General features: G+C 34.7%; 1 protein-coding gene across 1 annotated transcript in view; it reads right to left on the bottom strand.

The window, feature by feature from the left end:
- The window catches only part of fhod3a (formin homology 2 domain containing 3a), a 102,626-nt gene extending 93,300 nt beyond the window's left edge, over positions 1–9,326 (bottom strand). The window contains exon 1 of the mRNA XM_073822514.1: positions 9,000–9,326. Within this exon, the coding sequence (XP_073678615.1) occupies positions 9,000–9,164 (165 nt within the window). The 5' untranslated portion in view covers positions 9,165–9,326. The remainder of the gene's footprint in view (positions 1–8,999) is intronic.
- Between the last annotated feature and the right edge of the window lie 6,816 nt (positions 9,327–16,142).

The following is a 16,142-nucleotide window of genomic DNA, read 5'->3' as shown; positions in this document are numbered from 1 at the left end:
CAAGCAGTCAAACAATCCATAGAAAATAACTTTAAAACAAAAAGAAAAATCACTAACAAAATGAGATCAGATGAACATAAATCTAAGATTTCTCTGTTGCCAGAACTAGTGAATAAATCTTACTTAATTCAATGTTTGACTTGGATGAATTGTGGATGCAATGTGGGTCACTGATCACCTTTTCTAATGATTCACACTGCTGAAGTAATTGTAGTTTGGTCAGGATCAGTCATAAAACACATCAACGTAAGCGACGTTTTCTCATTTCAGACATTACAGCAGTAAATGCCATTACCGTCAGCCGTGAAGCACACGCCTCACACACAAACACATGTGCTTTCACTTGCCTTCACTGCGCTCTGGGGACTGGAAACAGCAGTATGAACTACATTCAGAGCGCGTGCCGATGGATTTGTAGCTTTGATCAACAATCAGACGGCAGGATAATGGGTCAGATTCGACCCGCGTGTGTCTGAACACACATCACACACGTGCTGAAAGCTTCACGTGTTAAACACATTAGTATGCATGACTAAAAAGTGTGATGACCAGCTGCACTCATGACAAACACAGGTGTGCATTTAAATTAAAACACACACTTGTATACTCATGTACTCAACTCTCTGAATGGGGAAACTCCATAGACCTACACTGTTTTACAATTAATTTACATTTACACTAGCAGTTAAAAGTTCTTTTGTTGAAAGAAACTGATACTTTTATTCATCAAATAAATGTATAATGTTTCAGAAGATTTGCATTTCAAATAAATGCTATTCTTTTGAACTTTTTTATTCATTTGTGAATCGCAAAAAATAAAATCGATCACAGTTTCCACATAAATATTGGGCAATATTGGTTTTAAGCATTGATAATTATCAAAAATGTTTCTTGAGCAGCAAATCAGCATATAAGAATGATTTCTGAAGGATCAAGTGACACAAGACTGGAGTAATGATGAACATTCAGGTTTGATCACAGAAATAAATTACATTTTAACAGATATTCACATAGAAAACAGCTGTTTTATATTCTAAGAATATTTTACAATTTTTTACTGTATTTTTAATTAAATAAACGCAGCTTTGTTGAGCACAAGAGACTTTTTTCAATACCATTAAAGATTCTTACCGACCCCAAGCCATTGAACAGTTGTGTATAAAAATGATGATTACCATATTAATTGATTTCCATTCTCAGTATTAATAAGGAAAAGTAATACAAATTAAACAAATTACAAATAAAATGCAATTATTTATTAGAATTTCATTGTGGATAAAACATAAATGAAAGATTAATTTGATTTGTGTTCACAACTTCACATTAATAAAGAACAGAATGAAAATAAAAAAAACTGTATTTAATACTAATATTATGCATTCAGCAAACACTAAAAAAATGGTCATACTTTTTTCCCAGTGTTATCAGTTTACTTCTTTTATCATGCATTCCCTGTAAAACTAAATCCATAACCTCAGCAAATATGATTACAAATGTTATAACTCACACCAATTTCAGACTGCATTTTTCTATATATCATTTTCACAAATGTGATGCTGAACCACAAAACCAGTCTTAAGTATCACGGGTATATTTGTAGCAATAGCCAAAAATGCATTGCTTTGCTCAATATGATACATTTTCCTTTAATGCCAAAAATCATTAAGATATTAAGTAAAGATCATGTTCCATGACAACATTCCTACCATAAATATATCAGAACGTATTTTTTTGATTAGTAATCTGCATTGCTAAGAATTTCATTTGGACAACTTTAAAAGTGATTTTCTCAATATTTAGATTTTTTGGCACCCTCAGATTGCAGATTTTCAAATAGTTGCATCTCAGCCAAATATTGTCATATCCTAACAAACCATACACCAATGGAAAGCTGTTTATTCAGCTTTCAGATGCTGTATAAATCTCAATTTCAAAAACAAATTACCCTTATGACTGATTTTATCGTCCATGGTCACAAATAAGGATGCTCTTTCAGGAGGTTTTATCAAGCTTAGCTCAAATTTGGTACAAATTCGTCTTAAAATAATTGGTAAAAACACACTGAGGTGGACAAGATAGTTGATAGACTGCTCTGAAATGCACATCAACAGCTTGTGTTTTCAGAAAACAACTAACAAATAGCAAAACACGGTATAATATTAATCTGAATCAGCTGTCCTGCAGTATGTCAAATGGCTGAGTGCATGAATAAAGCTCCAAGCGTGTAAAAGAGCTGATTTGGTGGGTTCGGCGTCTCTGAGCTCGTAACACCTGTGTCTCCATTGAGTCTGAACTCGCCAAACCCTAATCAAACACTCGCTTTCCAGCTTAAGACGTCAGCTTTGATTTAAGACGACGCTCGGGCCAACAAACTCAGTTCATTCAAGAATGTGTCACAAAACCAGCGATAAATCACACATGAATCACATGCTACACCTGCTGGATGAAGAACAGCATCTTCACGCTTCTGCTTACAGTCAATAGTGATGGGGAAGCACCACTAAACACACGCTTTGAGAGGATCAACAGCAGACCAACGATCATCAAACCCATCTTAAACCTGCAACACACTACTCTGAACTATTACATACAGATTCTATGAGACTAAATTAACCAGATCTTTACAAATCCTGAAGGAAATGTGAAAATGCAATCAGAATGGACGGAAATTTTATATGCATTTTAAATACATTTAGGCTTAATTTTTTTCAAAGCACATTGTTTTAAAGCAGTCTTACTGAAAAGCATGATGTTATAATAGCGATTATAATATTTCAGTGTCTTCATGACTTTTAGTTGCATTTATCAGACTACAGCTGGATGATAATACAGTTTACATATATTCCAGTGTATTAGAGTCACTGAACACACAGAAATACCCATCTGACGTGATATAATGTGCTATTTTAGGAGTGCAGTGGAGATCAGTCCTGTAATAACAGAGAGAAACGACTGAAAGCGGAACTCCGGTCAAACATCTCCTGCACTGACTACAGCGTCTGTCTCACATTCTGGGGTTATAAATAGATCTGGCTGAATCTCATCCACAGTGTAAGTGGTAGTTAGTGAAGGCTGAGCTCTCATGAGCCACTCTCTGACTGTCCTTTACTGCAGCGTGCAAAACACTTAACCCCAACTTAACCCGAACTTAACTCCAACTTAACCCAAACCTAACTGCAACCTAACCCCAACTTTATCCTATCTTAACCCAAACTGAGTTAACTGCAACTTAACCCAAAATTAACCACGACTTTATCCTATGTTAACCCAAACCTAACCGCATCTTAACTTGAACTTAACCACAGCTTTATCATATTTTAACCTAAACCTTACCGCAACTTCACTCGAACTTAACTGCAACTGAATCCTATCTTAACACAAACCTAACAGCAACTTCACTCGAACTTAACTGCAGCTTTATCATATCTTAACCCAAACTTAACCGCAACTTAACCACAACTTTATCCTATCTTAACCCAAACCTAACCGCAACTTCACCCGAACATAACCACAACTGTATCCTATCTTAACCCAAACCTAACAGCAACTTCACTCGAACTTAACTGCAGCTTTATCATATCTTAACCCAAACTTAACAGCAACTTAACCACAACTGTATCCTATCTTAACACAAACCTAACAGCAACTTCACTCGAACTTAACTGCAGCTTTATCATATCTTAACCCAAACTTAACCGCAACTTAACCACAACTTTATCCTATCTTAACCCAAACCTAACCGCAACTTCACCCGAACTTAACCAGAACTTAACCCAAACCTAACTGCAACTTAACCAGAACTTAACCGCAACTTTATCCCATCTTAACCCAAACCTAACCACAACTTAACACAAACTTAACAGCAACTTAACCCAAAATTAACCGCAACTTTATCCCACCTTAAGGCAAACCTAAGCACAACTTAACCCAAACTTAACAGCAACTTAACCCAAACTTAACCGCAACTTTATCCTACCTTAAGGCAAACCTAATCACAACTTAACCCTATCTTAACACAAACCTAACAACTTCACTTGAATTTAACCGCAACTTAACCCAAACTTAACCACAACTTTATCCTACCTTAAGGCAAACCCAATCACAACTTAACACAAACTTAACCACAACTTTATCCTATCATAACCCAAACCTAACCACAACTTAACACAAACTTAACAGCAACTTAACACAAACTTAACCACAACTTTATCCTATCATAACCCAAACCTAACCACAACTTAACACAAACTTAACAGCAACTTAACCCAAACTTAACAGCAACTTTATCCTACCTTAAGGCAAACTTAATCACAACTTAACCCTATCTTAACACAAACCTAACAACTTAACTTGAATTTAACAGCAACTTAACCCAAACTTAACCGCAACTTTATCCCACCTTAAGGCAAACCTAATCACAACTTAACACAAATTTAACCGCAACTTTATCCCATCTTAACCCAAACCTAACCACAACTTAACCCAAACTTAACTGCAACTTTATCCCACCTTAACCCAAACCTAACCACAACTTAACACAAACTTAACAGCAACTTAACCCAAACTTAACCACAACTTTATCCTACCTTAAGGCAAACCTAATCACAACTTAACCCTATCTTAACACAAACCTAACAACTTCACTTGAATTTAACCGCAACTTAACCCAAACTTAACCACAACTTTATCCTACCTTAAGGCAAACCTAATCACAAGTCAACACAAACTTAACCGCAACTTCATCCTATCTTAACCAAAACCTAACCGCAACTTCACTCGAACTCAATCACAACTTTATCCTATTTTAACACAAACCTAACAACTTCACTCGAATTTAACCGCAACTTAATCCAAACTTAACCGTGACTTTATCCTATCTTAACCCAAACATAACTGCAACTTAACCAGAACTTAACCGCAACTTTATCATATCTTAACCCAAACCTAACCGCAACTTCACTTGAGCTTAACCGCAACTTTATCCTATCTAAACCAAAACCTAACCGCAACTTTATCCTATCTTAACCCAAACTTAACTTGAACTTAACTGCAACCTAATGCAAACTTAACCATGACTTTATCCCATTTTAACCCAAACCTAAACGTAACGTAATCCAAACTTAGCCACAACTTTATCCTATCTTAACCCAAACTTAACTTGAACTTTACTGCAACTTAAACCTAATCGCAATTTAACCCTAACCTAATCCAAATGTATAAAAATTATACAGACATTTACAAAGGCAAAAACTAATAAAAATTACCAAATGAAAACAAAAACAAAAAGATTTGGACTAAAATTTAAATGAAATCAGAATATGTAAAAATACAAACTCATTCAAGACAATTATAAACGCTATAGAATTATCTTAAAGTTCCAAAGTCTGCATTCAAGAATCTGTTACTATTGCAATACCTTAATTAATGTTTAGATAATCACAAAAACATTAATATTTTCATATTCATAATAAACATTCACTAAAAAACATTTCTAAATGTCTAAATTTTAGATTTATGTATCTGAATTGCATTTAAAATGTCCATCCATGTAGATTCAGGAACAAATTTGTAAAATAAACAAACTAACAAACCTAATGCCATGCATTCTTGTCAATCATACACTCAAACAAATAACTGCATACTTTATTATTAACTATTAGCATTATTTATATTTAAATAAATCATATATTCACAATGCATTCAAATTAGTATAAATCTGTTCATTGTGAAAATTATATTTATTTTGTTAAAAGTTGTATGGGTATGACGAAACAAATAGGATTTATTAATAATAAATATATAAACCTAGTTATTCTGTTAAAAAAAATTCATTAGTTCTATCAAAGAAATCAGACGTGCTTCATAGATGTATGACTGACAAATATGAATCACATTACATTTATTTTTTATGTATATGCAATTCAAATACATAAATCTTCAAATTAGGTCTACATTTTTTTTTTTATGTGCAGCTCAAACAACCATCATTGTGCTTGCAACATCAAGGCCATGGGTTTGATTCCCAGGAAATGCATGAGAATTGAATGTAATGTAAGTCACTTTGGATAAAAATATCTGCCAAATTTTATTTTCACAATATAAGCATTAATATTTATAGCTCTGCGCTCTTACTGACTGAGAAGTATTGACTGAGTGTTGAAACGGAGTTAAATAGACAATAATAATTAGTAAAAAGAATCCATCTTTGGCCTCAGAGGAAACCATGCTTCATACAGCATTAAGAGGAAGATATAACATCATCATCACATGTAAGCAAAAGGAAACTCCAGCACACAGCGGCATTCTGGGAGCAGCACTGACTGACCTCTGTTTAATTTTACAGATTCAACCGAAACAGCCAATTACTGGCCGTAACTTTCACTCAAATGACAGACTGACACAGAAAAACACAACGCCACATGCAAACACAGACAAACCAGAGGGAAAGAATGGACAGAAAACAAACGGACAGATGTCACCGTGACAAAACATCTCCATCAAACCAGTCAAACTTTAATAACAGAACTAAATCAGCTTTCCAACGGATCCTCTGGAGTGAATGGGTGCCGTCAGAATGAGAGTCCAAACATCTTATAAAAACATCAATAACACTCCAGTCCATCAGTTAACATCTTGAGAAGACAAAAGCTGAAACAAATCCTTCATTACGACATTATTATCTAAAATACAAGTTCATAATCCATAATAACACTTCCTCCAGTGAAAAAGTCCATCTCGTGTTGTCTCTCACATCAAAATCCAGCCTGTTTTGGCTTGTAAATGGTGCTCAATCTGCAGGAAGCGTTATAATGCATTCTAGACTCGTATCTTAGTTAAAAACATCTTCAGTTTTTTGTCTTCTCAAGATGTTAACTGATAGACTGATGGATTACTTGTGGATTATTGTGATGTTTTTATCAGCTGTTTGGACTCTCATTCTGACGGCACCCATTGGTGAGACAGTGATGCAATGACACATTTCTACAAATCTGATAAAGAAACACACTCATCTATATCTCAGATGGTCTGAGAGTGAATTTTTTAGCTCATTTTCATTTTTGTCCAGCCTATTCCTTTAAATACAAGAGTAATACACACACATGTGGTGTGTAAACTAAACTGAGATGAAGCGTGTGCATAGTAATCCCTGTTAATGTGACGTGTGTAAAGATAAATGTCCTTTAAGACCTAATCATCTGTCACAGTTTACTCTGACGGTTTTAACCCTTTACCTCCACAAATATTAAACTGCATGTGTCTGATCTGTGCAATAATGTTTAATACTCCAAAGATCTGTTCCAGCATTTAACACTGATAAAATCATTTTGTTCATTCACATTCATAACGTATGTATATAAACACAATAAAACATGACCAAAAATGTGACCCTGAACAACAAAACCAGTCTTAAGGGAAGACACTGCAGCCAAAAACGCTGTTTTTTAAATGCACCTGTCAAGTGTGATATTTTAGGCTGTTTGCTTTTTTCATAAAGTGTTTTTCAGACTATAGTGGAAAGACAACACCCAAAAGACACTGTTAAGTGTTCCTTTTCAAGCACTTTATCTATTTGTGACAATAGATTTCATTTACAATACATATTTTATGCCATAAATCTCCACTTCAGCAACACTTACACACACCAAACTTTACATTTTTCTTCCTGTCTATATCCTGAAGGTTTTTACAGAGGTTCATATAGAATTAGCTGATTTTATACAACATTTTACTCCTCCAAAAATGGTAAGTTTCTGTCTGTTCTAAGTATTTTCTGAATTATGGAGTGACAAAATGAGAGACCCAAAATCCCCTCTGTAAAAACATTTGACTCTAATATGTCAAAAAAAAAAATTTAAACAAGAATTTCGAAACTGACTTCATCCAGCGTTTATATTTTTTGTACTAGAAATGTATGCAAATTAGCGCATATTTCATTAAATAATGCCTCATTTGCATATTTTAAACATAACATTTTAGAAAACTTGTAATACAAAAAATGTTTGTAATTATTAATGTAATCAATCATCTGCTTAAGCAAGGTAATAACTATTAGTTAATTTCTTTACCCTATTCACCTGCAGCGTCAGTAGCATGGATATATTTGTAGCAATCGCCAACAATACATTGCATGGGTCAAAATGATAAATTTTTATTTTATGCCAAAAATCATTAGGATATTCAGTAAAGATCATGCTCCAAGAAGATAATTAGTAAATTTTCTACCGTAAATATAATAAAAAATAATTTTTGATTAGTAATATGCATTGCTTAGAACTTCATTTGGACAACTTTAAAGGCGATATTCAGATTTTTTTGCACCAAATATTGTCCTATATCCTAACAAACCATGCATTAATGGAAAGCATTTATTCAACTTTCAGATTTCAAACCTTTCTCGATTTAAAAAAACAGACCCTCATGACTGGTTTTGTGGTTCAGGGTCACATATTATTGGTGACATAGAGCAACAACTGAAATTTCATCATATAAATATCAGCATCTGCTCAGTCTGCGTCTCTGAATAAATATATCAGACTACATGAGCCATTAAATCTAATGGATCAAATATGATTTTCGTTTATATTTAGTATAAAGCTTCAACAAACTGTTTCACCTCAAAATAATTTAATTATTCCAACTGTTATTTTATAAGTCAGGCTGTACAGGGTTAACTTCATAAGTCGGCACTCTTAATATTGCCAGTCAGAATGAATGAGCGGCTCTAAATGCGGCTCAGTGCCGCACCTGTCGCGCTTTAAAACCAACACAAGCTCATTTAAACTGACCTCAACACTTTAACACTTTAGTTTTTATACAAGCTAAATTAATTATTTTTTAAATAAAAAACCCGAATATAATTACATACTTATCGAGTGTGTTTTAAACACAAGTAAATTATCTTAATATCCAAATATCGACTTTTAAATAAACACTAAATAAATACAAATGCTTTAAACGATATTTGAGTGAAATATAAAAGTTTCATGTGGGAGTCTGACCTTGTGAGGAGCTTTGAGGAGTCTGTGGACTCCTGCGATCTGATTAATGAGAGGAATATCTTCTCTGAAGGTGTAGAGAGGAGGTCGGGTCGGTTCGGGGAAATTAGTGCTGTTGAACGGATCGGTGTCGTCTAGAAACTGAACCCGGCACACAAACGAAGACATGATGCATCCATGCACGGGCCGCCGCCGTTTCCAAGCGCGTCCTTCCTCCTCGGTAACGACAACAACACAGTCAGCGGGACCTTTAGCGGATCCGCGTCCGTCCTTCTCTGCGCTGCGCTGCGATGCGATGCGGAAATGTAACAGACGGGGAAGTCACCGATTAGCAGCGAGCAAAAGCTCCGTCCCGTGCCGTGCTGTTCCGCGCTGAGAGCTAGTGTCCGTGTCCGTGTCACGGGAGGGTGAAGGTGCGGGACAGCCGGACGCCCCCCGCGGATTAAGCGCTTTACCAGCGGGACGCGATGAGGGGGAAACAGCGGCCTCTATCGGCCAGAGAGAGTAATGCATTCTCTCTCTGTTCCCTATATACAGTACAGATCTGGCCATTAAAAATGCGTCTTTTTTCACGCGGCAGCCTGCAATTCAGCACGCGTCGCCACGCGGCGGCCTGCAGGGGCTTTTTTAGGTTTTTTTAAAACGTTGTTGCGCTTCATATAATATCCACCAGGTGGCGCAAGGAACAACATTCTGTGGCCAAGCCCTGCACAAAGAGGGCTATTTGGACAGTATTTATGTCTGTTGTTTCAATATCTGGCGCCATAATCGGTAATTCATTCTGTATGTAACGGCAAAGTATTTATAATTTCGTTTCCTTTTTATTAAGTTAATTTAGAAAAAAAAATTGGAGCATTTTTGTTCGTTAAACGTAAGCTTTTTGTTTCTTAAAGACCAAGCGGCAGACAGTGAGTTGACCTACTCTTTCAATTTGCCTTCTCAAATCACGAATTGGCTAAACTAAAATCCATAGATGTAAAATAAAAGAAATAAATAATAATAGATATAAATATGCGCTATTAGGTGCATATCCAATCGTTTGTGCGGAGAGAGCAAAACACATTTTTAGGACATGAAGGCTCAAGCTCGATCAGTTACATTTTTTTTTCAGTGGAAAATATTTAACCGTTATTTTTTTGTCAGACATGATAAATAAATATGTAGAAAGACTTAAATTACTACTTAACGAAAAAAACAAATAGAAAACAAAAACTGTTTTTATTATGTAGCTAGTCCATAGAGATGCATTTCTCTCTAAAGGCGCGCGTCCAACGAGGATATGAGGACTGTTAACTGCATCATCACTGACTCAGAAAACAGTAGTTTCTAAATAAATAATTAAAATATCTCCTTACTATTAGACAGTCATGGTATTTACTTTTGCCAGTGTTTTGTGGTAAGCTTTAAACAAGGAACCCTTCCAAGCTGTGCTGAACGTGCGCTCAATGCTGCTAACAGGACCGTCATGGTAGCCTGGTCTCGTGGTTCCTCCAGCGCTGCAATTTTTTTTTAAATCACCACTGAATGTCTAAAATATAATTTTAGCCCGCATTTGATCTTTGACGGACTAAAATGCAGGGCTGTAATACGTCTTAAAAGTGGAACATGGAAATATAATGGATGTACTGCGAAAAAAGTTTTATACTCGACATTGTTTCCAAATGGTTAAATGTGAGATTCTGGAAATGAGAATTAAATTTAGCGTGTCGGGTCGGGAAGAAAATTATTCTAAGTGGGTATATATAGGCTATATATTCTAAGGGTATATATATAGTTAGTATCATAGGCGGAGCGTGTGTAAGGCTGGGGAAGGCTTGACCTGGGGCCAAAAAATGCCACTAAATTGGACATATTCCCCTGCCCAAACAAAATCAATATATTACGTCTGTTGACAATAAAATGAAAATGAATAGAAAATGTAAATTGCGGCATTACATTAAGATCAGATAATCTGCACCGTAATTCTTTTTAGGCGTTTTTACAGTGTTATAACGAACCACACACGATTCTGTTGGGTTAGGAATGCAATGTCTATCAGAAGCGTTCAAATGAGTCTTGTCAGTTTTGTTGAGTGCGCGCAACTCTTGATTTTTAAAAAAATCATAAACAACAAAGCTCAGACGCACCTAAAATGTAGCTATAAGTAAGAGATTCGTTACACAGGGAATACAACGAAATCATGGTTTACATTTAAGATACAAGTTCATTTAAGATATAAGATAACATGTATATTGAAAAGTTCTTTAAAAGCATCTGGATGCAAAAATAGTATTTTTTAAAGGTGTTTTTAAAGCATTTGCTTTATGGATTAAAATACTAATAGGCTAATAAATAATTTGCATATCGGACAAAATTGCGTTGCAGCAAATCCTCTAAATTTTAAGATATATAGAACAGAGAAACATAAAATCTGAAAATATAAGCAGCTACAATTATTAAAGTTTTACATATACTCTATGCCAGTATAATTTGTAATTATAATTATTTTATAGTATATTCTATAACATTATAATTTTAATAGAATTATAAAATAAATATAATCAGCCCTGTTTTAGGCTTTTCCTTACTTTTATATTTTAGACATTCATCAATAATGGAGATAAATAGAAAAATTTCTCGCCATTTCTAAATTGGACGTGCCTTTATATAGAAATATCTTTAAATCTTTAGGCCTACAGATTACATAATGAACGTTTCTATTTTCGATTTGAATTATTTCGTTTTAAAGTGGTAATTTAAAGCTTTTGTTCATTGTGAAGCGATGTTCAAGAACAGACGGCAGAAAGCGCATCTTCTGTTTTCCTTTATTTTATAAACGCATGAGTTGTTTATAGGCTATTGTGAGTGCACTAAAATAAAAATGGACCCGTTACAGGTCAGAATGATGTATTACTCCTATACCTTTATAAGCAAAAATGAAGAAATTATTTATTTATTTTCACACAAAAAAAGTGATTGCACTGGTGCCTCCATTTTTTTCACAACCTTTCAAACATCTAACCTCACAATTGTTAATGAGGGTCGTTCGTGTCACTTTTAAACTTGCCATTTCACCTTTCACCTTCCCCCCAACCTATGAATAAAGGTGAGAAGAGCTGGCTTGGCTCCGGGGGGGGGTGAAGTGCTAGGGGTGTCTCATTTCTCGTTAGGTTGGAAGGGTAGGGGGAAGGGGAAGGGCCAGATAGGCCTCCAAACAAAGAATTTTCGGGACCTCATTTCAAACGAAGGGCTAAGAGAAATTTCCATTTTCCAACATGCCTGCTCACTCGAGCAAGCAGACTTATAAATATAGGTAATTTTTGCCATTAATAAGGATATTTATGACAATTTTTCATTATATGTATATTACCTTTAATCTTGTGTTTGTGTTTATGGTGTTGTTCTGTAAATAAACGTTTGCAAAAAATCGCTAAAGTTTGCTAGCAGATAGCACTGTTTGCACTGATTGATATTACAAAATATATTTTTATGTCATATACACTTGACTGCAAGTTAGAAACATGGAAGGCCATGTGGCGAGGGAATTTCCCACACCCCAGTCATTTAAATCAGTACATAATAATGAAAAAAAAAAAAATACCTTACAATTAAAAAGAAGCAGATTTTTACCATCTGAAATTTCTTAAACCAGTGAACCCCTGTAAACATTTCAGTCCAAGGATCCAGTAAACCAATGCGCTCAAATTGAAAGTTCAAAAGGAAATTCAATGGAGTAGAATTTAACACTTTCTCAGAGTTAGATTTTAACACTTTCTGGAGTTAAAATATTAATCATTTGGAGAGTAATTTTAACTCTAAAATTTAGTTAATTATAATTTAAACTCTTTAACCAGTGTTAAAAACACTTCTTAGGGTAAACACAATATGTTTTATGTGGAAATGACTACACTGAAAGCCATACTCTCAACTAGCTGCTTTTATTTCAGGAAATACATAGATTGGATTTTGAAATTCCATGCATGTAAACACTTTGAAATTAACTGCTGTCATAAAATACTGTAAAATCTAACAGCAAAACATTTACATTTAATACATGTCTGCAGTGCCAACAAGAAATGTTTAGTAAAATTGTATACAGCATAGTCAAAAACACATCATTGCATTATATAAAATCAAACCTGAATAATTATAAAATAGTGCAGTAGTATTGTGTAACCAGAGGTAGATATACATCAGATGAAGTAACAAGAAACAACTCCACAGTGATACCAGGATACATTCCATGAATTAGTTTGAGGCGCCTGAATAAAAACAAAACTGAAAGCTGAAGGATGGAGCACAGAGGACAGAACTTAACATTTTGCTTAAATAAGAATACTGCTTGTTCAACTGCCTTGCTCTCAGTTCTTTGACTTCAGTTCTACCTATATCATTATTATATACATTTGTCTTTAAAAAAAAATATGTACAGGCTGGACAGAGCATCATGATACTTTACTTTACTTGAACAGCTCTTCAACAATACCCAAGGTTTCACATGACTGACAAGGCGAAACTTCTCAGTCCAAGACGATGTAAAAGGTGGAAACCTGTGCTTTTGATGTCCCTGAGGAAAGATGATATGGCTGAGGGTTTTCTTTAGTGGCCAGATGATGGTCATCAATACTTTGGCATGACCGAAACACAAGATAAACATCCCTTTATAAACAATAGGCATTAAAGGAAGAGTCCACTTCCAGAACAAAAAAATACAGATAATTTACTCACCCGCTTGTCATCCAAGAGGTTCATGTCTTTCTTTTCTTTCTTCAGTCACAAAGAAATTGTTTTTTTTTTTTAAGAAAAGATAATCGTTCAGACAAATGTAAAAATATATATTTTTTTCAATAACATTTTGAAGTATTATTTAATACTTACCAGTCCTTTGACATCCAAAAAGCAAGAAAACATGTAGTACATCAGCTGAGCCCTGGTCATCTTTTTTCAGTGTTGTTTTATCTCAAAAACTTCTGCTGGACTACACAATAACATCAACAACATGTTATTTACAAAATAAATCATAAAATTACAGTCACTTACTCTTTATTAACTGATTACTAAACACATAACTCACCTGAATTGAGAAAATCTGAGAAACAAATTTCGTCCAGTTTTACTACTACTTCCCTCCATCCAGCACTTCTGTCAACATCCTGACAATGAAGAGAAAACATGTAATTTAAAACAACCTGTTAGTGTGATTGAAAATGCAAAATGTTTAATATGAAAGCCACGAACTCTCATAGGTCACGAGTCACTACTAAAACATTTGTAACGTTAGCCGTTACGACTCAAAACATTGCAGGCATTACTTTACACGTTCATGGCTAAACTATGATCGTTTTTAGCCAGGGTAAAGTTAGACTTAGACACTTCAGTTTACTGACATTGCTAGATATTACCTCGTCTCGTCGGCATGACATTATGGAAGCTTAACAGAATGTTTCTTGAGCGAGTCGCAACTTAAATTTGACAGCAAAACACTCGTTTACAAAAAAATAAGGTGAACAGAAAGACGTAAGCTAATATTAGCTTGTTCACATCGAAAAAAAGTCCGCTCAAAACAGCCATGTTTTGCATCGGAGATTCATTCAACACAAAGTTCGCCGCGGTTATTGGCGTCAGTACACTAACGTAACAGCTATAATCAGCTGTCTGTCAGAAGATAAAGAACATTTTGGAGTTAGTTTTTTACCTACCTCATGACGAAGTAGACAACTTCATCAGTCGATCGTGTGGCAGAACCAGGCTCGTGTCATGGCGCGCTCCTGATGTAACGTTATTGTTAAAACGTGCCCCTGAACACCAATGAATGAACTCCGAAATACAACACAGCCAGGGAGTATCCCGTAACACAAACTGTTGTGAAAGTTAAAGAATAAACTCCAAAAATTTAACTCTTTCACACTTTTTTGCCTAACTCCTGATTTTCGAACTCCAGCAATTTGCTGTACACAAATGAAGCATTTACCCACTTCTCAAGGCACCACTACACCACAGATTTGCAATTTGCCGTGCATGTGATAACGCATTGTTTGTTTTGCTTACGGCCATATGTGTACATGTGAATGAACGGTGCGTACACCGTACATTTGTACTTTTTGCAACGCTACAACATTTTTTTCAACATCTTGAAATGTGTGATAAACATCGGCGCATGTCCTCTGATGTAACATTAAGAACTAGCGACAACGTATGATGACGTATAACAGTGTTGTAGTGGTTTCCCATTCCTTAGCTAAGCTAAGCTACAGCAGCAACACGGCAAAAGTAGTTTACTACATCTAAGCTATTTTTCAAAATGTAATTTTTCTACATGGTATGAACCATCATCTTACCAAATCAATGCTTTCTCAGTGGTCAATAAAATTGTCAGTCATACAGGCATAAAAGTTCAGTTTAACGTTACTTGTTTATTCAACAACGCTTCCAAACCAATTTGGCAACAAAAATCAGCATCATTTACAGGGCTGGATTTATCTCATATTGTGACATAGGCAAACAAAATTTTGGAGGGTTGAATTCTTTCTTTTAAAAAATGTTTTGAAAAAAAAAAGGCACTTGTTTCTGAATATTAAACGAATAAAACAGGGGAAACACAACAATACTGAATAACTGAATAAACTAGCCATACAAAGATTGATTTCAAAGATTTCATGAGAGCCTGATTTTTTTAATTCTCAAAATTTATAGAACAGAACATGGAAGTTTGAAGTATCAAGAATATTATATCCGCTCCTCGAGTACAATACCTTTTTGGACGCCTTGAGAGAGAAATTTATCTTTACGGATTACATAAACGAGTTTTTGTTTTCAATTTGTTTTATTTCGTTAAGTAATAATTTAAAGCTTCCTATAGATATGATTATCATCTCTGTAGAAATTAATACAATATTAAATAATTATATAGGCGATGCTGTATATGCTAATGATGTCTGTGCGCAATGTAGACAGCATTCACAAGTTTATCATGAATAAACATTACATAAAGTACTTAAAATTTAATAGCCTCACAAGAAACATTTTATGCATCCCAGAGTCTTGTCCATTAACTGACCTTCTTTTTTTCCATAATATTTGTATTATTCGTTTATATTCGTTATTTTCACCTTTATTTTGATCTCTTTACAAAACATTCTGAATGTTTTTATTTATTGTGAATCGCTT

This window comes from Garra rufa, chromosome 17, assembly GCF_049309525.1.
Source record: "Garra rufa chromosome 17, GarRuf1.0, whole genome shotgun sequence".
NCBI classification, from domain to species: Eukaryota; Metazoa; Chordata; class Actinopteri; order Cypriniformes; family Cyprinidae; genus Garra; species Garra rufa.
This window is presented reverse-complemented; position numbering and strand designations above follow the sequence as displayed.